Below are 22,350 nucleotides of genomic sequence, written 5' to 3' on the forward strand. Positions count from 1 at the left end.
ACCTTGACCTAGTGTGGCATCTGAGACCCAGCCTAGGACTCGAGATGCTTCCATTTCCTAACTCCAGGCTGTGTATTTGGGTACAACCTTTCCACCAACTGATTGGACTGGGTTTTCCTTGCTGGTCATTGTATAGAAGTGACAAATCCAGTGTAAACTTGGACTCCAAAACCCACTGTTAGAGCCAGCGTGATACCAGGCACTGTAGGCTCCAAAGATCTCACAGCACAGCTCTCTTCCCCCAGAGATGTTGACTTAGACACAAAAAAAAGAAATCCTGCTCTAACCTGGGACTCTGGTTTAGCAAATCCAACTCTTTTGTCATGATTTTTTTGCCTGTGTTTGCCAAGGGAAGAGGGAGGAAAAAAAAGAGAAAACTAAGGCAGAAATAAGCCATCATTTCATTCCCTGGAGGGTGTTTCAATCTCCGATAGCTATAGCAGACCGACAAGCAATGACATTTTCATGATCTGCCTGAGAGCAAAACCAATCCCCATCCCTTCCCCTTTCTGTGAGCAGAAAGGTGATATTGATACAGCGACTCGAGGGTTTGCTCGGAGCATGAGCAAACATCAGAATGCTTGAGAAGAAGCCAACGTGCTGCAAACCTCAGCTTTACATCAGAAAAATCAAAGGACAAAGGATCACGAGAAGTAAACCATAGGTTTCTCAAAGAGAAAGGATCGCTACGAGCTTCCTCCTGATAATTCTCTACTGGTTTGAATGGTTTCCTTTCATTGCAGAGCTTTTCTTGCGCTGAAAGCATTCAATAACGCAAACACAGGCAGATTTATGTTTTATCTTCCAACATCAATGTGTAGAGCAGCTGGGCTGATGGTGAAAACAGACTCCACATAAAATCAGAAGCAAACAATGCTTAATAGCTAGAGCAGACTTCTAAAATCACCCTCGTTGTACGCGTGGAGGCAAACGCCTACAGCAAACTATGGTGTCAACCAGGAAATCTCATCTCTGAAATCTTTACTTATCTCACATTATAGGCACAAGGCAGATCCCATAAATCCTCTGAAGGAGATCTGGGACCATAAAGCAGGTATCTGCAACCAACTCGGAAGCAGAATGCACAGCTGCCAAGCTCCTGCCACGTATAAACCATAAAGTGGAGCCTCCAGCAATATTTCAGGGGCCAAACAGCCTTTCTACCACCTCTAGGAAGTAAAACTGGGTTGCCAGCACCCCATATTATAGAATGGTTTGAGTTGGAAGACACCTCAAAGCCCATCCAGTTCCAACCCCTGCCATGGGCAGAGACACCTCCCACTGGATCAGGGGCTCCAAGCCCCATCCAATCTGTCCTGGATCACACCTCCAGTGATGGGGCAGCCACCACCGCTCTGGGCAACCTGGGCCAGGGCCTCCCCACCCTCACAGCAAAATATTTCTGCCTAAGATCTCATCACCATCTCCTGTCTTCCAGCTTAAAACCATTCCCCTAGTCCTATCCCTGCCCTCCCTGATCAAGAGCCTCTCCCAAGCTCAACCGCCCCCCACCAACCATGCACAAAGCTACTGCTCAGCGCCCTCAACACAAGGGAAAAATGCTGCTGGGGGTTCCCAGCCAACAAATCAAGAGACGAGACCAAGCCCAGAAAGAGTTAAGTCTCATGGCTCATGCAGGACAGTCCTCGCCTTCTCAGCAGCTTTGCACAATTTCCACCTATTTAGGCCAACAGCTGCCGAGATTTATGTGCCAGCCCTTCCCCTTATTTTCTTTCCTCCCCTAAACTCCTAGAATTCAGCTTCTAAGATAATTCCAGCCTGGATCTCCAATCTCTCCTCTGGTTATGAAACAATCCCGCCCACATATTTGAGGTTGAAGCAGCTCTTGCCTTCATTATCTGCTCTCCAGAAGGGTTCACAGGACGTTTCTCGCACTGCTGACCCCACGCATGGAGTTTGCAGGTCTGCTCCATCACTACTGACCTCATTCATCAAGCTGTGGCTTTGCTTTCATCAAAGACGTCCATCCTGGCATGGACAAACTCCGTTAAGGGAGTAACTGCAGGAGCAACAAGAAATCCTAAGGCATTTTGATCCTGCTTGGAGCCTCCTTAGCCTTGAAAGGTGCAAAGAAACAGAAAGCAAGATAAAGATGGGTATGGAGGGTAAGGTGAGAAAGGGCAGTTCTTTGCCTCTCTCTGCTCTTCTGAGACCTCATCTGGAGCCCTGCGTCCAGTTCTGGAGGCCTCAGCATAGGGAGGACATGGAGCTGTTGGAGCAAGTCCAGAGGAGACCATGGAGATGATGCAAGGGCTGGAGAACCTCTCATCTAAGGACAGGCTGAGAGAGTTGGGGTTGTTCATCCTGGAGAAGAGAAGGCTCTGGGGAGACCTTAAAGCAGCTTCCAGCGCTGAAAGGGGCTCCAGGAAAGCTGGGGAAGGGCTCTTGATCAAGGAGTGCAGGGAGAGGAGGAGGAGAGGGGGTTTTGAGCTGAAAGAAGGGAAATTGAGATGAGATCTTAGGCAAAATGTGAGGGTGGGGAGGCCCTGGCCCAGGTTTCCCAGAGCAGTGGTGGCTGCCCCATCCCTGGAGAGGTTCCAGGCCAGGTTGGATGGGACTTGGAGCCCCTGATCCAGTGGGAGGTGTCCCTGCCCATGGCAGGGGCTGGAACTGGATGGGCTTTGAGGTCTACTCCTAGATTCCACACTGGCTTCCACATCAACCTTCTTTTCACTGAAGCCACTTATCTGCATAACAGTGATACAAAATTCAGACCGAAGCTAAACTAAGGCTGTGCTCTGAGACTGAAGAGATCCTGCTCGGTTCTGCCACAGAACTCGTGTGTGATCTCAGCCATACAAACCCATTTCTCTACCTCCTTGTTTTTACCCCTCACCTCCTGCTCAGGCATCCTCACCCCTTCTGGAAAGAGAAGACAACACTGAATCCATCTCACCTGCTTTGGATCACAAAGCCTCTCAGCAAGCGCTTCACATCTGGATTTGCCCAAGGCAAAGATGTGATTTTGCTTGAGACTTCCAGCATTACTACAACAAAAATTAGTATAAAAACGAGAAAAAGAAGTGTCAAACTATTCCAGTTTGGGCCATGTTCCCCTCCACCCCACTTTTTTCTTCTCCAAGAGCCACATCCAAGCCCAGCGCTGCTGTTCCTCTTCAGTCCCGGACACAAAAGCCCAACCACAAGCCAACACACTGCCTTCTGTTACGAAACCCATGAATCTCAGCTTCAGAACATCAGGGCCTGCCCAGAGACAGTCAAAAGAAAGGGGGTTGTTTTTGAGCTTTCACAAAAGGATTCCTGGCTTGAAAAGTTTTCACATAAGCTTCAGACGCTTTTGTTTCCACTCTCTGAACCAAACGCTTCCCCCCATGGCTTCGGATCCGATTGCAAAAACCGACACATCTTTCATAACGTTTTTCTTTCCCATTTTACCATCTGGTTTGTGTTGACAGAACAATTACGTCCCGGACAGGATGCCCGTGTCCTCCTCTGCTGTCCAAGCTCAGCTATAGCCTTTCTTCTTGCAACAGCCCCGAGGATGCTCAAGGATCAATAAGGGAGGAGATTCTGTTCCTAGAAACCCATCAGTGACTCCGTGGGCTGCAGATACTCCCCTGGTTCTGAATCACCGGCTCCTGGCTGAAAGCAAACTACAGCAGCTGGGATTTCAGAGGGGTTTTTCAACGCTCGCTTTAAATAGACACCTACGAGTTCAGCGATGAAACGAGCGTGAGAGCAGCACGGGGCAGGTGGGTCTGAACATCCACTGCTCTGCGTGTCGCCCCTCAGGCTCAAACACAGACAGAAAGGGAAGAGGAATGAAATATTGCTCCGCTGTATTTTTACTTTGTAAAATCCATCCACATGAGTGATGCTAAGGATTGCGGAGCGAGAATAGGGGGTTTTGGTACCTGCTCTGGCAGCTGCCTGGGTGACTGTACGAACACAGAGTTTAGGCAAAGGTACAGTTGTCCCCCTAAAACCTCGGTTTAACGGATGCAAGGAGCCTCTGCGCTCTCTCTGTCTCTGCCTAGTCCACATTCCTTGCCCTCCTGCTTTAATCCACTGGGATTGCTCTTTTCTTCCCTGTGGCTGACCTCACCCACTTCCCCTTAGATGCAAAAACCTATTTGTATCATCATTTTCCACTTACAACAGAGCTCCAGGAATTCTCAGCTTCCAAACACCATGACTTGAAGGCTACAACCTGGACAAGAGATGAATTATTTATTTTTTTTTAAATCAAATAACAAAATCTCTCCGCACAGACTTTGTTCACCCCAGAGGCATTTCTTGTATTCGAACCCCTCACTTCCTTCCACTGATCTCAGTCACCAAATCTTCTGCATAGAATCATACAATTGTTTGGGTTGGAAGGGACCTTAAATGTCATCCAATTCCACCTCCTGCCATGGGCAGGGTCACCTCCCACTGGATCAGGGGCTCCAAGCCCCATCCAACCTGGCCTGGAACCCCTCCAGGGATGGGGCAGCCACCTCTGTTCTGGGCAACCTGTTCCTTATCTCAAACCTAAATCCATCCCTCTCCAGTTTATACCCATTGCCCCTCGTCCTATCACTCCAAACCTTTGTCAACAGCCCCTCCCCAGCTTTCTTATAGCCCCTTTCAGGTATTGGAAGGTCGCTATAAGGTCTCCTCGGAGTCTTCTCCTTGCTGAACAACCCCAACTCTCTGAGCCTGTGAAGATCTTTCCCTGAAGATGACTGTTTTGAAAGTTCTCTTTCACATACATAGGAATGGGTGGAATCTGTTTGGATTTAAACATCTGGAGCTGTGCCTCTGAGTCACTAACGAGGTCCCAGCTGTTAAATAAACACAGGGAAAGAGATGCTACAGGGCAGAGACCGGTTGCCTACGGGGGACAGCAGCCCCCTGGGAACATCCTGCTGGACTGGACCACAAGGACTTTTTGTTCTGGGGTTGTGGAGTACAAAAGGGTAAAGGACGAGAAGGCAGTTCAGGATTAGGGTCCGGGAGTGAATACAGCGCAGATTATGAATGATAAAAGCCGAGAGCTTTGCTAAGGCATGAAACGCTTCAGCAGCAACCTCGCGGTTGCCAATGCAAAGCAGGGTGATTAAAAGCACGAGAGAAAAGAATATCTGGTGATTAAAAGCACGAGAGGAAAGAAAATCTGGTGGGCAAAGCAAGTGAGAGAAGGCAGGAGCACTGAACCCTGGAGATACTTCGGCATGGGTGGGAGGTTCCTCTTGGGATGAGGATGCTGCTCTGTACTGTGGGCACCATGGTCCGAGGGTTTCTTGATGAAGAAAGCTTTTACATTGCTCGTTTCCTTTCTACTGAGCTGTTTTGAAGAGAATTTGGATCAAATGCTGTAAGCAGAGTTTATTACCTGCCCTCCAGCTGCAACACAGAACAAAATGATGCTCTGTTCTCAGGCTTAGTTAAATATTCTCTGTTAAAAGCTGCATGGTATTGCATCCAGCATGATGGCCATCAGCTCCTCAGGCTCTGGAAACACTCAGTGCAAGGAGAAAGAAGGTTCAATGTCCCCGAGGGGCTGCAGCAAGCCAACACCAGCCTTGGTGCTTTCTCAGCCCCATCAACTCCGTAGCTCATACGACAAACTCAGCTCTCTGCCCAGCGCCCTGCCATGCCACCAGCAACCACAAAGCAACCATTGAAGCACGCGGTTAGAAACTATCACACAGGCTTTCAAATTACAGCGCCAACACAACGCGGTGGCTTCCGCCCAACAGCAGCTTCCACAATATTCAGCTAAAGGCATCTCCGGCAGAAATGCTGAGACCCCTCTTCCAGATGCACAAAGCATCAGCATTTGTGTCACACATGGGCTTATGTTTGGAGGAGTAAACATTTACACTGCAGGGAAAGAAATTAGAACGCTGTTGTCATAACAAACAGGCAAATAAAGCTTTTTTTTTTTCTCCTGTCAAATATTGTTGAGAACTGGACAGTCGGGACAGAGCTGAAGTCTCGGAGAGCAGTGACCTAAACTGCAGATCCCCACAGTGTGGGGAGAGTCGCCACCGATTTGCCTGGCAAAAAGCTAAATTATAGGACCAAAGAATGTCCTGAGTTGGAAAGGACCCACGAGGACCATTGAGTCCAACTCCTGTCCCTGCACAGGACAATCCCAACATTCACACCATGTGTTTGAGAGCTTTGGCCAAATGCTGCTGGAATACTGTCCAGCTTGGGACCGTGACTGCTTCCCTGGGAGCTGTTCCAGTGCTCCACCACCCTCTGGGGGAAGAATCTCTTACTCATGTCCAACCTAACCCTCCCCTGGCATCTTCCTGCCATTCCCTGGGGTCCTGTCATTGGTCACCAAAGAGAAGAGCTCAGCACCTGCTCCTCCTCCTCCTCTTGTGAGGAAACTGCAGACCATGATGAGGTCTTCCCTCATTCTCCTTTTCTCCAGGCTGAACAGACCAAGTTAACTTCAACCACTCCTTAAACACTTTCCCCTCTAAACCCTTCACCCACTCCATACCCTCCCCTGGACACTCTCCAGCAGCTTCAGATCCTTTTTCATCCCGTGGTGCCCAGAACTACACGCGGGGCTCAAGTTGGAAGGATCATCATCAGCAATGACCCTTTCCTCCTCCTTTCCTTACACCTTACAGTTAGAAGCAGCTCATCATGGAGGAGAATTTTATATGGTCTCCTCCAGAGCTTTATTTAACCAAAAGCTCTCGAGTAGCACTTGGCAAGGCTCTTTCCCACCAGTTATAAAGCTTGGACGATATATTTCAACACACTTTTAACCTGACGCAATCAGAGCCATTAAAGCCACCAGACTTTGAAGTGAATTTTTTTTTTTTTTAGGCTTCATATCCACTCAAAAGGAGGAAAAGAGGACAGAAATAGCAGCGTATGTTTAGCCAGACCCTGTCTGCCCACCGTCTGGCTCAAGCTACGCTCTAGTCTTGGGTCCCAATTCTATTTGTGAGCTGGTAACGGCTGCAGCAATTCAATATATTTAGAGTACGTCCTATTTGAAGCCTCTATGTGCACACAGAGGAAGAAGGTGGACGACAAATATTTTGTTAAGGATGTTATGGGGGGCAGGTTCAAAAATAAAACACCGCTTGCGCATTTATTTCAGAAATATATTAAGGGTCAGAAATGGTTACCGTGGTCTTAAAATTGCTGCTCACTCCAGTCGTGGGTAAGATTGGACAACACAAGACGGCCACGTGTTTGAAATAGCAGGGCTGGCATTCCCTGCTCACGGTTTGGTGAACACGAGTTAAATCATTTTGATTTCAGAGCTTCTGGCATCCTGCAAAGACTCAGGAATAACATCGGAGACTGTGGACACGTTTAAACTGCAGGCTCCGGCAGCGAATAAAGGAATCGTAACGTAGGGTCCACCCAACCGCTTCCAGATGCTTGGGAACCACGGGACAAGAAATAACCGACAGTCGAGCTGCACTCCTGCATCTTTTTATCCTGATCGTTGTACCTTTTCCCATCACATCTCAGTGGAAGGAGTGCGGCTCAGGGCAGTCTGGATGCACAGACTCAGCTCCTTTCCTCCACTCAGCTGTGCTCTCAAGCGAGTCTCTGGGCTCTAAGAACCAGTCCTTTCCCTTGCTGCCCCTTCTCCCCCTGCACAGCAGTTGGAAAATACCTTTAAGACATCATAGAATCGCTAGGTTGGGACTTACCTGGGGCAAAGAGGCAACACACAGCCCCTTCTGCTTAGAGATCTTTGGCTAAAGCACCAGATTCCACTTGTTATCTTTTACAACGCCTGAATTGTTGGACTTCAGCGTATTTATAGCATTTACTGTCTGTCCCTCCCAGACTCCATCAGAGAGGCAGCAAGCAGTTTGTGTTTTCGGAAGGGCTTTGAGCACTTAAAGCCAACATAGAATCATGGAATGGTTTGGGTTAGAAGGGACCTCAAAGCCAAACCAGTTCCACTCCCTGCCATGGGCAGGGACACCTCCCACTGGATCAGTGGCTCCAAGCTCCATCCAACCTGGCTTTGAACCCCTCCAGGGATGGGGCAGCCACCACCGCTCTGGGCAACCTGTTCCAGGGCCTCCCCACCCTCACATTTCTTCCTAAGATATCATCTCAATCCCCTGTCTTCCAGCTTAAAACCATCCCCCCTTTTCCTATCCCTACACTCCCCAATCAAGAGCTCCTCCCCAGATTTCCTGGAGCCCCAAACGACTTTGAGCTCCCAGGACACTTCTCCCAACGTTCCTGCTGCACTACAAAGCCTCCAAGAGTTACCATCATGCACAAAGCGGGTAATGTGCTCTGCCATCACGATCAGACCCGAGTTGTACACTAAACCACTAATGTGATTTACAACACGCCAAACAGATTTTTGCACTCCAGGCTGTGGCTAAAAAAGAAGGAATACAAACAAACCCAAACTCTGAGTTAAACAATAGCTTTGGCCCCATCACACTGGATAGCCAGAGGCCTCCGTGGAGGATCAAAACAAGCAGGATCAGCACCAATTTTGGGTTCCCAACTATCTACAGGGCAGCCTTTACACTCGCACACAATGACTGGGTTGAGCGATGCTCAGCTCTACGCGTCCAGCGCTTCTGAGCACAGCTACTGCCTCGTTTGAAGTCCTGTCGGTGTGAGCAGCACTTACAGAGCTGAGTTCTGTAGGAATCACAGAATCACTGGGTTTGAAAAACCCTCCAGAATCGTTGAGTCCAACCACCCCTATCAACCACTCAACCACGTCCCTGAGCATCTCATCCACCCGTCTTTTAAACACCTCCATGGACAGTGACTCCACCACCTCCCTGGGCAGCCCCTGACAGTGCCCGGTGACCCCTGCTGTGAAAAATTCTTTTCTGATATCCAGTCTGACCCTCCCCTGGTGGAGCTTGAGGCCATTCCCTCTTGTCCTGTCCCCTGTCACCTGGGAGAAGAGCCCAGCTCCCTCCTCTCCACAACCTCCTTTCAGGTCGTCATAGAGAGCAATAAGGTCTCCCCTCAGCCTCCTCTTCTCCAGGCTAAACAACCCCAGCTCTCTCAGCCGCTCCTCATCAGACGTTCTCCAGCCCCTCACCAGCTTCGTTGCTCTTCTCTGGACACTCCAGAGCCTCAACATCCTTCTTGGAGCGAGGGGCTCAGAATTGAACCCAGGATTCGAGGTGTGGTCTCACCAGTGCCGAGTCCAGCACTGGACCTGCTGGTCACACCGTTTCTGATCCAAGCCAAGATGCCATTGGCCTTCTTGGCCACCTGGGCCACTGCTGGATCATGTTCAGACAGCTGTCAACCAAGACCCAACCAAGAAGAGAGGGAGGATGTGATACCAACAGGGTTACTACTTGTTTTTCCCCTCTTAATGCTCCCAGTGGCACAGGTAACGACAGACAAAGTCAACCCCCAAAGCCCAGCTCTCTCCATGAATGGGAAACTGCATATTTCATCTACGTACTTTAAAGAAGAGGGTGGAAAAAACTCTGCAAAATGCGCTGGAGGTCATTACACTCGCGTCAGCATTGAACAAACACTGCGCTTCTCGCTTTGAAAAGGTGAGCAACCGTCAGTGTTTACACAGCTAAAGGGCTTCGGGACTGATTCTGACCAGGCAACGGCCCAGGAAAGGACAGTCCTGCTCTGCACATTCATCACTCTCCACAAAGGAATCCTTTGAACAAGTCCCAAGGCTAAACGCTGCCATCGTTGTGGAAAATAGCATGCGAAAATGATGGAAGTTTGTCTGCCCTTTAGCAAGAGAGTGATGGATTTCAGACTTGCCCCAACCTCGGTCCTGTTAGAAGAGTTAACCTCTTCCTGCCCATCTCCTATCACCTTATCACAGATCATAGCATGGCTTGGGTTGGAAGACACCTCAAAGCCCATCCAGTTCCACCCCCTGCCATGGGCAGGGACACCTCCCACTGGATCAGGGGCTCCAAACCCCATCCAACCTGGCCTGGAACCCCTCCAGGGATGGGGCAGCCACGACTTTTCACTCACCCTGCGCTGAAACGTTTCACTGCAGCCTGTGACCAGCAACTTGTCTTCCAGAAGCAAGGGTCAGGCACTGCCCCTTCCCAACCGGGCAAGGAACGGAAAGGCTCAGGGACAGGAAGAGATATGATGTAACCCTCAAATTAGGAGCTGTTATGGGAAAAGATCTGTTGGCGCGTGTGCATTTATAAGCCAAGTGGTTTATGGTGATGGAAAATTTCATTCTATACACTTATCTGCAGCATTTCCAAGCTGGGAAGTATTGTCCAACATAAATAAACTCTGCTCGAGGGCTATCGTGTTGCTTTTAAGAGAGTGTGAACTCTTTGCCTGTCAGATTTGAGGAAGCGAGGCCAGATTTGAGCAAATGCCCATTTGCACAACCCCTTCCAGCTGGAAACCCTATCAGAATGAAGTCGGGTATTGTCTTACACCTACAGGCTTTCCATCTTAAATCTTAGTAGCACTTGGCAGCCTTAGAGAACTCAGCACTAAAGGGTCTCTAAGACCCTTCCTAACCGATGGATTTAAGATTGCCTGTGCCCAGCAGTGGGAACACACAGAGCTTCCTGCTAAACCATGGGAAATCCAAATGGGATGGCACACGCTTGGCAACGGGTTAACCAGGCTGCTCAGAGCATCCCCTTCCACCGAATACTTCCAGCAGCAAAGCAGAACGAAGCTGTTGCTGTAGGTTACACCCCACCACGCGAGTGTCCACTGAAGGCAGCGTTCACTCCTGTTAATCCGTCTGCTGTGAAAACATCACTTGGCAAACCGGCAGATCCGTTTGGGAATCATTACGGTCCTTACAACCCATTGTGGGAAAGCAGCGTTAGAAGAAGCAATTGGATGCATAAAAGCTCTGTGCATCATCTTAAAGCAGGGTTGTTTTGAGTAAAGTCCGGTTTCAAAAGCGGCTTAAGGGCAAATTGGAATCTCTTCCGTTGGAAATGTCAGTGGGATTGGACTGGTTTAGCTCTGTCAGTGCAGTCGCTGAAGCCAGTGGGACTGGTGGAGAGACTCAACCACAGCATTCCTGCTCAGCAGAAAACTCCAGGCCCCTCAACCCCCAATCTCATTCCAAAGAGAAAACATCATTTGTGCAAGCTTTGGGGCTGCGGAATAAAGAACGCAGCAGCTTACAAAGCGATGATGTTTCCCCTGATGAATGCAAGGTATGATGTGCAGAATTCCCAGGCGTGGTAGAGAGGGCAAAGGCTTTCAACTCACATTCACACAAGGCTTTTGACCTCCCTGTTTCAAAGCTCGTGACCCGACGTGTAACCCCGCTCGTCATCTTTGACTCCAACTATGTCGTGCCAGCTGCTAAGGAGATAAAGCAAAGATTGAGAGAGGAGAAAAGCTGAGAGAGGGGGAAAAGGTTTAAACATTTGTCAGCTAACTGTGACGGAGAAGGACTTCCACATTGGCATCTTAAAAATTTATAGCACATCACCTTTAGCCTTCATCCTGCTGTGAAAGGACCCTTCAGCTGCCAGTGATCTCATAGGGATGAAAGAAAAATCGGCAGAGAAGAAGCAACAGAGGGTTATAAGCTGTTAATAAAATTCAGGCAGCGACAGGGAGGGGAGAAGCCCAGAATCACACACAGAGATACACAGAGCCGAGGGTGACAACAGCCACTGCCCAGAAAAGGCAATGTTATCTTTCTACAGGAAAGCTGGGGAGGGACTGTTTCCAAAGGCTTGGAGTGATAGGATGAGGGGCAATGGGTATAAACTGGAGAGGGATGGATTTAGACTGGACATAAGGAAGAATTTCTTCACTATGAGAGTGGTGAGACACTGGAACAGGCTGCCCAGGGAAGTTGTGGCTGCCCCATCCCTGGAGGGGTTCAAGGCCAGGTTGGATGGGCTTTGGGCAGCCTGATCCAGTGGGAGGTGTCCCTGCCCATGGCAGTAGGGGGGAACTAGGTGGTCTTTAACATCCCTTCCAACCCAAACTATTCCACAAGCCTCTGATTGCCCCTATCTGTTCAGTGTCTTTAATCACCAGTGCCCCTTAGCAATTGCTGTGGAATGTGTCCCTTGTGGCTGCCTCCGTCCATACGTCGCTCCCAGGACACGGGGAACATGACTTCTCCGATCCCTATTTGTCCCGAGCGATCCCGTGGATGCGTCAGGCTTCTGCTACGCGAGCTGCTCCGCTCTCATGATTCATTTCACTTAACCATATGTGAAGTTTAAGCACCCACACAGCACCAGCACAAGTTAGCCCTCAATTACCCAACGTGTTCAAGGCATTAGTCAGCCTCCAGTGCTGAGCTAATGGAAAAGCAGAGCCTTCCAATGCTTTGATGATTAATAGCTGCAGCATCTCACAGTGAAGCGACCTCCGTCTAGACTAAAGCAGCTTTTCTTCTAGGCCTCTGTTTTGAGGATTCACTGTGGCTTTGGGGAAGCAGGCGCCTGCCAAAGTATCACTGATGTTCCGTGATCTCACCTCATTCCACGAGCAACAACCGTACCCATTGATGGAGGCAGCTTAGGATCCCTCCGGAAAGCTTCCTTTCCCTCCCTGTCTGAGTGAAACAAGGTCAAGGCAAGGAAGAGAATCTCAGATCTCGTATCTGCATCCTTGCACTGGAGCCTTCCATGAAGGTGCTGGTTGCTTCCTGCTCACCTGTGCAGTGTTTTTCCTAAAGCCTCAGCTGGACAATGAAAGGTTTGACAGAGCACATCATCCTCCCTCGTCATTAACCTCCCTGCATTAACCTCCGCTGGAAAAACCTGGTGGAAGAAAACGCCAGGAGACCCTTTCTATGAAGCAACTGCTGGAATATTTTGTTTTAAAGTGATAAACGAGGCTGTCTCCATTGTTTCAGATGATGAACAAAGCCAAGATTCAGCCACGGAAACTGCACCATGATACGCAACAGGGATTCCTTAAAATATGATCAAACTGTGGTTGCTCGATAGGCTCTTTCCATTGATTCTGTCCATGGGCAACCACTGAATTCACATACTGAAACAGCAGAGCATCCGAAACAAGGGAGATGATAGCTGAGTCACCACAAATACTTTCCAACCTGAAAAGCTGATGGAAAAAACACACTTTTTTTTTTCCCTTTGAAGATCTCAGCCTTTTCCAGCCCAGCGTTTCCCCAGCTCCTTATTCCGCAGAAATCTAACAATTCCACCAGAAGGTGATTCAGACGTTTTGTTTCTGCCATTTCCCCATGAATCTCACCCTCAGCCTCGCAGTCAAACCCAGACACAATCCAGAGCTGTTCCCCCAGTGACCAGCCCACGTTTTCCTCTCTTCAGTCCCTCCCAGTACTAATCTCCCCTTCCCGCAAATATTTCCATATTATCACGGTTATTTCATTATTGCTTCACCAAACCATGCAAAAATAGCTTTTCTTAGAAATCCACCTATTTCAGACCATGGCTGTAAGGCCAATCCACCTCTAAACCCGACCCCGTTAAACCAGAGACATCCACATTGCTCCCAGTGGCAAAAAGGAGGCACAGGAGGAAAGAAAACTCAGCATTGAGAAGAAAAGTCACCTAGAGGTAAGGTCTGAGCACGGCACACATCTCCTCTCTCTAAATTCATTCTTAGAGATACAATAATCCAGTTGCCGATGTTGAAAATTGGTTGCAGAACAGGAGCAATAGGGTTTTTTCCTTACTTATGCTATAAAAAGCCTTTCAAATTCTTATTAGAACGCTCCGAAGAGCTGAAATTGCAATCAGAAAGTTGCATCTTTTCCCCACCAGCAGCTTGCTTTAACCATAGCGAGCAGCTGGGCTAACCCAGCACGTGGAGGAGCTGACATCCCTGTCCGCAGAAGGTTCTTGACCATCAACGTGAAGTTTTAAGCATGTTTACCTCTATTTGGTTAAGCAATGAGTTGTCAAACTTGAAGCCAGGGATTCTCTTTTCACTGCAGACCACTCCCACGTCTTCGGTGTGTTTGCAGTCACTGACTCCCCAGCCGTTGGACGTGCATGCTGCCAGGGTGGTCTCCTTGCCGGTACAGTGGACGTTGTCCATCCAAATCTTCCCTAAAGGGGAAAAGAAAATAGAACCGAGGCTCAAAAAGAGGGCAAATAAGATTGTAGGGAAAGCAAGTAAGGCTGCTGGGCTACGTCAAGGGGAGAGAGGGATCTGGAGAGGCTGGATGGATGGGACAAAACCCATCTTTTGGATCTTGTATGAGATCCAACAAGTCCAACAGGTCCTGCACTCAGGTCACACCAACCCCTGCAATGCTCCAGGCTTGGGAAGAGTGACTGGAAAGCTGTCTAGAGGAGAAAGATCTCAGAGTTTTGCTTGACAGCAGCTGAACATGAGCCAGCAGTGGCCCAAGGGGCCAAGAGTGCCAGCAGCATCCTGGCTTGGATCAGCCATGGGGTGGCCAGCAGGAGCAGGGAAGGGATTGTCACCCTGGACTTGGCACTGATGAGGCTGCACCTTGAATCCTGGGTTCAGTTTTGGGGTCCTCAGTACAAGAAGGACGTTGAGGGACTGAAGTGTATCCAGAGAAGGGGAACGGAGCTGGGGAAGGTTCTGGAGCCCAGGGGTTCTGGGAGTGGCTGAAGGTCCTGGGGAGAAAAGGAGTCTGAGGGGAGACCTCAGCACTCTTTGCAGCTCCTGGAAAGGAGGTTGTGGTGAGGTCAATGCTGGTCTCTTCTCCCGGGTAACCAGTGATGAGAGAAAATGGCCTCAGGCTGTGCCAGGAGAGGGTTAGATTGGATATCGGGAAACATTTCTTTCCTGAAAGAGGGGAGAAGCCCTGGACCAGGCTGCCCAGGGCAGTGGTGGAGTCTCCATCCCTGGAGGGGTTCAAAGAACGTGTAGACATTGCACTTTGGGACATGGCTTAGCAGGCGCGGTGGGGTTGGGCTGATGGTTGGCCTGGATGGGCTGAGAGGTGTTTTCCAACCTTAATGACTCCATGATTACTGCTAAAATAATCTTGCATAACACAGTTAACTGGAAACAGCTCTGCCTCATGGCTTTCCCTTTCCTTTATCTGCACGGTTATAAAAAACCTCCCCCCAGTCTGAAGTAGATCTCCACCGCAGTCCTTCTCACGGTGATAACCGGTCTCCCTTGATGACAACCACTTCAGAGCGGGCAGTGGCACCAGGTCCCCTCCATCTGGCTGATTAGACCCTGCCCTCTAATCACACTCCCTAAATCATCCCTTCTATATTCAAGGCTTCTCTTTACATCTCTTCTTATTTATCAAACGCTCATTAAATCTCTTGGAGACAGCTCAAAGTTTTGATTAAATGCCCTTAACTCTTTAAAAAGCAGATTTTTTGCTTTAACAAACCAACTGTTGATTGGAACCTCCTGTTATTTGAGTGCTCTTTGAAACCGGATTGCCAACAGCCAGTTTCCACACCATAATTATCATTTTGCCCTCCAGCAAAAAGCGTGCTGACAGACACGTGAGCACACACGTGTACGTGCATAGATAGGTTATATTTAACAAAAATCAGGTCCCTCAGAACTCACTTCTACGACGAGTGGGCAAAAAATCAATAGGTGTCACCTCCAAATTTTATGTCATGTTTTCCTAAGAGTGGCTGAAAGGAAAAGACCCAACAATCATGGAATGGTTTGGGTTGGAAGGGACCTTAAAACCCATCCTTTTCCAACCCTTGCCATGGACGGGGACACCTCCCACTCAATGCTTAAGTTGCTTCAGTCAAAACAAGCAAACACCCATTATTTAAACTCTTTAATCTAACGGGACCTTGATTTCAAGAGGCACTGCTTCACCAGGAAGTTATTTGAGTTCCATTTGGAGTCAAGGGAGGTGATTCTGACCCTCTACTCTGCCTTGGGGAGACCCCATCTGCAGTTCTCCATCCAGCTCTGGAGCCCTCAGCACAGGAAAGACATGGTCCTGTTGGAGTGAGTCCAGAGGAGGTCACATAAATGGTCAGAGGGGTGGAACATCACTCCTTTAAAGAAAAAGCGGGTAGTTGAGGTTCTTCAGAGTGGAGAAGACCTTATAGAAGCCTTCCAGTACTTAAAGGAGGCCTACGGGAGAGATGGGGACAGACTTTCTAGCAGAGCCTGTTGTGACAGGACAAGGTAAAATGGTTTAAACTAAAAACGGGAAGATTTAGACTAGACATAAGGAAGAAAATTTTTACAACGAAGCTGGTGAGGCACTGGTCCAGGTTGCCTTGAAGTGGTAGAAGCCCCATCCCTGGAAGCATTCCAGGCCAGGTTGGATGGGACTTCAAACAACTTGATCTGGTTGTAGGTGCCTCTGCCTATTCCAGGGCGGCTGGACTGGTTGGAGACACCCCTACCTATTCCAGAGAAGTTGGACTGGATGGGCTTTAAAGGTCCCTTCCAACCCAAACCATTCCATGACTCTATACCACTACTCTGTGGTTACCTTACCTTCTCCTTTTCCGTATTTTGAGCTCGGTAGCCAAGACACCGCTTCCACGTAACCCAGCTCCCTGCAGACCACGTGCGCAGCATGGATGGAGAAGTCATCGTCGCACACCGTGCCCCACTCGCCGCTGTAAAACACCTCCACTCTGCCTTCGTTATGTTTTCTCTTCTGCCCCGCGAGCCGCAGTTGGATCTTGGGAACGTTTGCCGGCCTCTGGGGGGGCTGGTAGGCTTCAGGGGGTGGTTCAGGGTAACCGGGGAGGTAGGGCCAGTGTTCATACTGGGCGAGGCTTAGCGGGCTCAGGGACACGAAGAACAGAGTGATGAAACAGTGGTTATGGGTAAAACCCAGGAATCGTTCCATTTTCAGTGCTCACAGTTCTCAGAGCCAAGTCCTCTGCTAGCAGCTGCCAGTCGGTGCCGGTAGGTACCGCGTGGTTGTCCTGAAAGGAAAGAAAAGTGTGAGTAAGGCTTGGGAATGACATGGAATTCATCTCCCTTGCTTCAGCAGGGGATAAAGCTGTGGAGGAGACCATGTCCAACACCAACCAAAGTCAAGCGATCATATTTTTATAGGGTGGAAGAACAAACTGAAAAAGACCCCATGAAAATAATTGGTGAGGTTTAGGTCAACTTGGCAAACAGTTTTTAGCTGGAAAATGCTTTTTTTTCCAGGGCAAAACCCAACAGGTCACAAGTTCAAGGAATCAATTCCTTGCCCGAGGCAGGGGGATTGGAAGGGGATGATCTTTACAGTCTCTTCCAACCCAAACCATCCCATGATTTGCCCAGGGAGGTTGTGGCTGCCCCATCCCTGGAGGTGTTCAAGGTTGGATGGCCCTTGGGCAGCCTGATCCAATGGGATGACCCTGCCCATGGCAGAGGGGTTGGAACTGGTTGATCTTGAAGGTCCCTTCCAACCCAAATTATTCTATGATTCTACTATTATCCTATATCACTGCAAATCCAGGAGGTCAGCAGCTCTGGCAATCTGTGGAGAACCTTGGTTCAAAGCCTGCCAGGAGAGAAGTGAACCATCTTTTTTTTTTGCCACATTCCCCTTCATAAAGAATCCAAATGAATCACTTAAACAGTGGAAAACGAGAAGAGTAACAAAACCTATCACAACGTGGTCACGTGTGGTATTTCTACTGAAGAACGTCTTCCCACTGTGATGACAGAAGACTTTTTTCTGTCACTGCACGCCTGGTTTCATCTGTAGACGATCAACATACGCACCACGCACAGACAGAAGCAGGCTTGGCCAACCTTGTCCGTCTGAGTAGCGCTAACGGCCTCCAGGTTTTGGTTGCCAAGTCTGGATAGGGATTGACTTGTCATAAAAGCTCTGCATCATTAAATAAACTACTGGTTTAAAGGCATGAATCAGCAACTTTTCAAGTCATTAAAGGAATTCCATCCAGATGCTGTGCAGAGTTTCAGTCCTGGTCCTTTCACGTACTCCCCAGCTCGCATTCAGGCACATGGAGTGGTCAAGTAGCACACGTGGGGGTTGGAGATTGAATAGTTTCCAAATGAAGCAATGCCAGAACGCAATGGGAAAAAGCTCCCCAGCCCTTTAAAACTCCATTATTTCCTGGCATTCACCAAAGCTGGGGGAGAAAAGGAAAGACTTGGCTCCGAAACCAGATGTCTAGAAGCCACAACACTCCAGTGTTTTCACTACGTCCCAGCTATCCCTAAAAAACAACCAGAAAATCAGATATACGTAACGAAGACAGAGGGAAATGCATTAACCAACTCTCAGGCTCCTTAAAGTGGAGGGAGACGTATCAGAAATTCCAGGCAATTAGTCTGAAACTCCAGAGAAACCAGTTCAAAACTCAGCTCTGACACCGACCTGCTGCGCAACCTCAGGTAGGTCGCTCCCAGGGCTGTGCCTCAGTTTCCCCTCATGTTAAACAGGGACGTGCCTCAGTTTCCCCTTGTGTTAAACAGGGCTGACGGCCGTGAGCTTCCTACTGAAGTGCTTTGAGACACGAGGATAGAAGTCATTTGCCTAAGGAATAGACAAATGAAACAGAAAGCATCTGGGTTAGAAGTCTACTGTTGGGCATCAGGAGAGGAAATGAGAAAAGCAAGCGAAGACTTTACAACAGGTCTGAATCGGGAGCGGTGGCGGGGAATATGCAGCAAAAAAAGGTTGGAAAGGAAATATTTGGCTTCAAGGAGCCACATCCTTTAACAAGACTGAGATTTGCCTGTGTCCATCAGGCATTCAGGGAAATACTGCTGTGGAAACAAGGTGTTTTCCATTTGTTTTTTTGCAGACCAGGAGGTGACGTTGAGGCATAAAACAAAGTCCTGCCCCACCTCAGAGAGAGATAGAGGGGGAGGGAGGAAGGAAGGGCAACGGCTTTTACACGGCTGCTCCCCTCCAGCAGCAAACGAGGGATTTCCCAAAGTAAACACCGTCAACAAGGCAGAATATGTGTGTTCTATAAAGACAGAAGACTCCCAAGTCGGAGCATAGGAGTACAGTCAGACACGCTCGACTGCAAGACCTTACAGCACCGACTTCGAAAGAAACCTCTCACATTTTTCACGGCTACACAAGATGGTTTTTAGCCCCAGAGGATGAAGACGTGGGCAGAGCAATTGTGAACAGTATACAACAAAAATCAAGTAACCCCCTTAGATCATAACAGAGAGGGGTTGAAGGTCAGGTTGGATGGGGCTTGGAGCTCACGATCCAGTGGGAGATGTCCCTGCCCATGGCAGGGGGTGCAACTGGATGGGCTTTGAGGTCCTTTCCAACCCAAACCATTCCATGCTCCTGCGAATAACACAATCAATCGGTCTCCAACCCCCACGTGTGCATGTTGGCTATAAGTACGAACACTCAAATACCTAACGCCGAGCCCGGCAGAAGTCTTCAGAAAAATCTGGTTTTCAGCTTTAATCTTCTTTAAACATCCGTTTTGGCCCTCTTCATTTCGTATGGCCGTTGTCTCTCGCTACTGCATGAACTGGACCTCAAAAGCCTCAGCAAATACTAATGAAACCCTATGTTGGCTGCGAGCAATATCTCTCCAAAAACTAAGATGAGGGGTAGCAGTGCCCCAACTGAAAGCCAGAGTCACGTTTCTAAAGAAGCCATTAGAGCTCTCCCACAGAAAAAAAAGCACAAGAATGAAGTGCTTTTGCTTTTTCCTCTTGCTGGGACCTTTGGAAGCACCTGGATGGCCTCGCCGTGCAGCAAGCAGCCACGTGAAGGATATTTGAGAAGGTGGAGGGAGATAACGTGTGGTGAGTTGCCTTCCAGTCGAGTCCTCAAGGACCTCGAGCTCAAGAGATCAGAAGGCAGGGGAGTATAGTTAATAGAACATGCCAGATTCCCCTCTAGGTCATAGTTTTGGTTTAGGATGCTCCATAAAGCTGAATTTACAGGAGAAAAAGACCAAGAAACAACGTGCAACCACCATGTTTCCCTCAAGTCTCTTGTGCCAAGATAAACGACCAGCAGCCAGCTCTGCACTCAGGTCAACAGGGGTCTTTGGTGATGGGAGACCAAGCAACAGCGAAAAGCTGTGAAGTTCTTGCTTCTAGGACTGCTTTCTGTTCAAGCCAAAGCTCTCAAGTCATTTTACTCAAGGACTTCAGCCAGAAGACACAACGATTTGGTGAAACCGTTGGGAGCAGGAGGTAATGGTTACCAGCCAAGAGCGATACTCCCTGAAGTGTTCGTTAACAAAGCAGACGGAGCACTGCAAGGCGCCAACTCATCTCGAAACGGAGACCTCACCGTCCACGAGCAGCTGGGGGGAGATCACAGCAGACTTCCAGGCTACTTTAATTGATACCAAAGTTAATCAGGGAGGTATTAATTTTGATGGAGTTGGCTTTTGTTTCCCAAAAGCTTCAAGGCTTTGGAGTCAGGTGGGACTAAGAAAAACCACCACTCAGCGTAGAAGTTAAGAACTCCTGGCAAGGGAGGAGAAGGTTTCCTGAGAGCCGCCTGCTCCATGGAGGGAAGCGTGACTGCCCAAAAGGGATTTTAACATGCCTGTATGAACACAGGCTTGTGAAAATCTCAAAACTTTGCTAAGGAAAATGTGTCAGGGCACACACATTTGGTGCTCAGGTCACAGAGAATCACATCCCATCTACCAGAGGAGGCTACAAGGATGATCCGAGGGTTGGAGCACCTCTCATACAAGGACAGCCTGAAAGAGTTGGGGTTGTTCAGCCTGGAGAAGAGAAGGTTCCAAGGAGACCTTAGAGAGACCTTCCAGTATCTGAAGGGACTCCAAGAAAGCTGGAGAGGGGCTGTTCACAAAGGCTTGGAGTGATAGGATGAAAGAGAATGGGTACAAACTGGAGAGGGGCAGATTTAGACTGGACACAAGGAAGAATTTCTTCACCACCAGAGTGGTGAGACACTGGCCCAGGTTGTCCAGGGAAGCTGTGGCTGCCCCATCCCTGAAGGTGTTCAAGGCCAGGTTGGATGGGCCTTGGGCAGCCTGATCCAGTGGGAGGTGTCCCTGCCCATGACATGGGGTGGAACTGGATGGGGTTTAAGGTCCTTCCCAACTCAAACTGTTCTATGATTCTATCAGGATCCTACAAGGATCAGGCCGGGGTCCTTGAGTGCCATGGGAAAGGAATGCATTTCCAGATATTCAGAAGTCTCCTCTCAAATCCTGTTCCACCTGTAGAAGTGAATCCCAGAGGAATTCTCCATAAGATGGGAACAGCAGCAATCCTCCACGCTCCAGCAGACACCCGTGTGGGGTACAGTAACGACCACAGTCTGCTTTTCCTTCAGGTCACATTCCCATCCGCTCCGAAACAGTTACACATTCAAACATTAGGAGACAAAGCTCTCACAGTGCTTGCATCACCCCAAAAATAAAACCTTCCACACCCAGAGGTCTTGTTTATCGAAGAGCTTAAGAGAAACTATTCAGACCAAGTCACGATGTCAGGAAAAGCAGAATCCAGTGGAATTTGAACACAGGCACATTTCAGGGTTTCCACCAGAAACAGCAGCCCAGGTACAACAAGGAGACCTCAGGAGCCCAAGGAAGGCTCTTGACACTGAAAAGGGCTCTCAGCTTTCTGTCTCCTATCAAGATTGGTTTGGGGAAAACTGGGATTTACGGCACCGGACAGGTTTAGGCTTCTTCTGGTGGAGGCATCCGTTCATGCCTTCTGGGTCAGTTTTCATTGGGAGACAAAACAAGCAATGACACAGAATAGCTCTATAGGATTGATAAAGCAGCAGGGAAAATCTTCCCTCCCTTCTTTCACTCCACAGCACAACCACCACACAAGTCCTGGGTTTGTTCTGCCCTGAAATCTCTCTCCTTGGCTACAAGACGTTGGTTGTACTGCACCAAAACCATCACTTCAACGAGAACGCGGACGATTCGCCAACAGACTCACTTAAGGGCATTTAAAGATGCAAACACGGACAGGATCAGACAGGAGATAACTGCACGCACACAGATTTACAGTGGCATCATTATAAACCATTTCGATATGGAAAATATTAAAGTGAGCCCACACCTCTGCTGCAGTGACCAAGAACTGGACGCGCTCTTTCCCCAAGTCTCAAAGCAAGCCACGCACATTGACCTCCCTAAGAACAACCCTACACTTCGATTCGCAGGACGTATGGTTTGTGCTGGCTCTTTATTTCAGTGTTCATTGCTCCCCTCACACTCTCTCTTTAATAACCTCCAGCTTTATTAATGACATCATCCTAAAAGAATATATATTTTGGTCTCCCCATTCAAAAGAATTCAAGACAGACCATTAAAGACCTATTGAATTAAGTCAGTGGAGAAGCCAGGAACACACTCCAGGTCTCCTGGCTCTCCATCCCGTACTTCAGGCCATAAGATGATCTCCATCACAGCATTAATGTGTAATTTCAGGCTCTAGGGCATGCTCCTGCTGCTGATTCAGCTCTTTGCAGGACTCCAGCCTCGAGTCTTGAGAGGAGCAGATGAGCACAGGCTTACAAGGAAA

General features: G+C 48.8%; 1 protein-coding gene across 1 annotated transcript in view; it reads right to left on the reverse strand.

Annotated features, from left to right (window-relative positions):
• The window catches only part of LOXL2 (lysyl oxidase like 2), a 52,462-nt gene that overhangs the window by 25,525 nt on the left and 4,587 nt on the right, over positions 1 to 22,350 (reverse strand). The window contains exons 2-3 of the mRNA XM_009571436.2: positions 16,357 to 16,796; positions 13,816 to 13,991 (exon numbers count right to left, since the gene is read on the reverse strand). Coding sequence (XP_009569731.2) covers positions 13,816 to 13,991; positions 16,357 to 16,717 — 537 coding nt within the window. The 5' untranslated portion in view covers positions 16,718 to 16,796. The remainder of the gene's footprint in view (positions 1 to 13,815; positions 13,992 to 16,356; positions 16,797 to 22,350) is intronic.

Source organism: Cuculus canorus, chromosome 26 (assembly GCF_017976375.1).
Source record: "Cuculus canorus isolate bCucCan1 chromosome 26, bCucCan1.pri, whole genome shotgun sequence".
NCBI classification, from domain to species: Eukaryota; Metazoa; Chordata; class Aves; order Cuculiformes; family Cuculidae; genus Cuculus; species Cuculus canorus.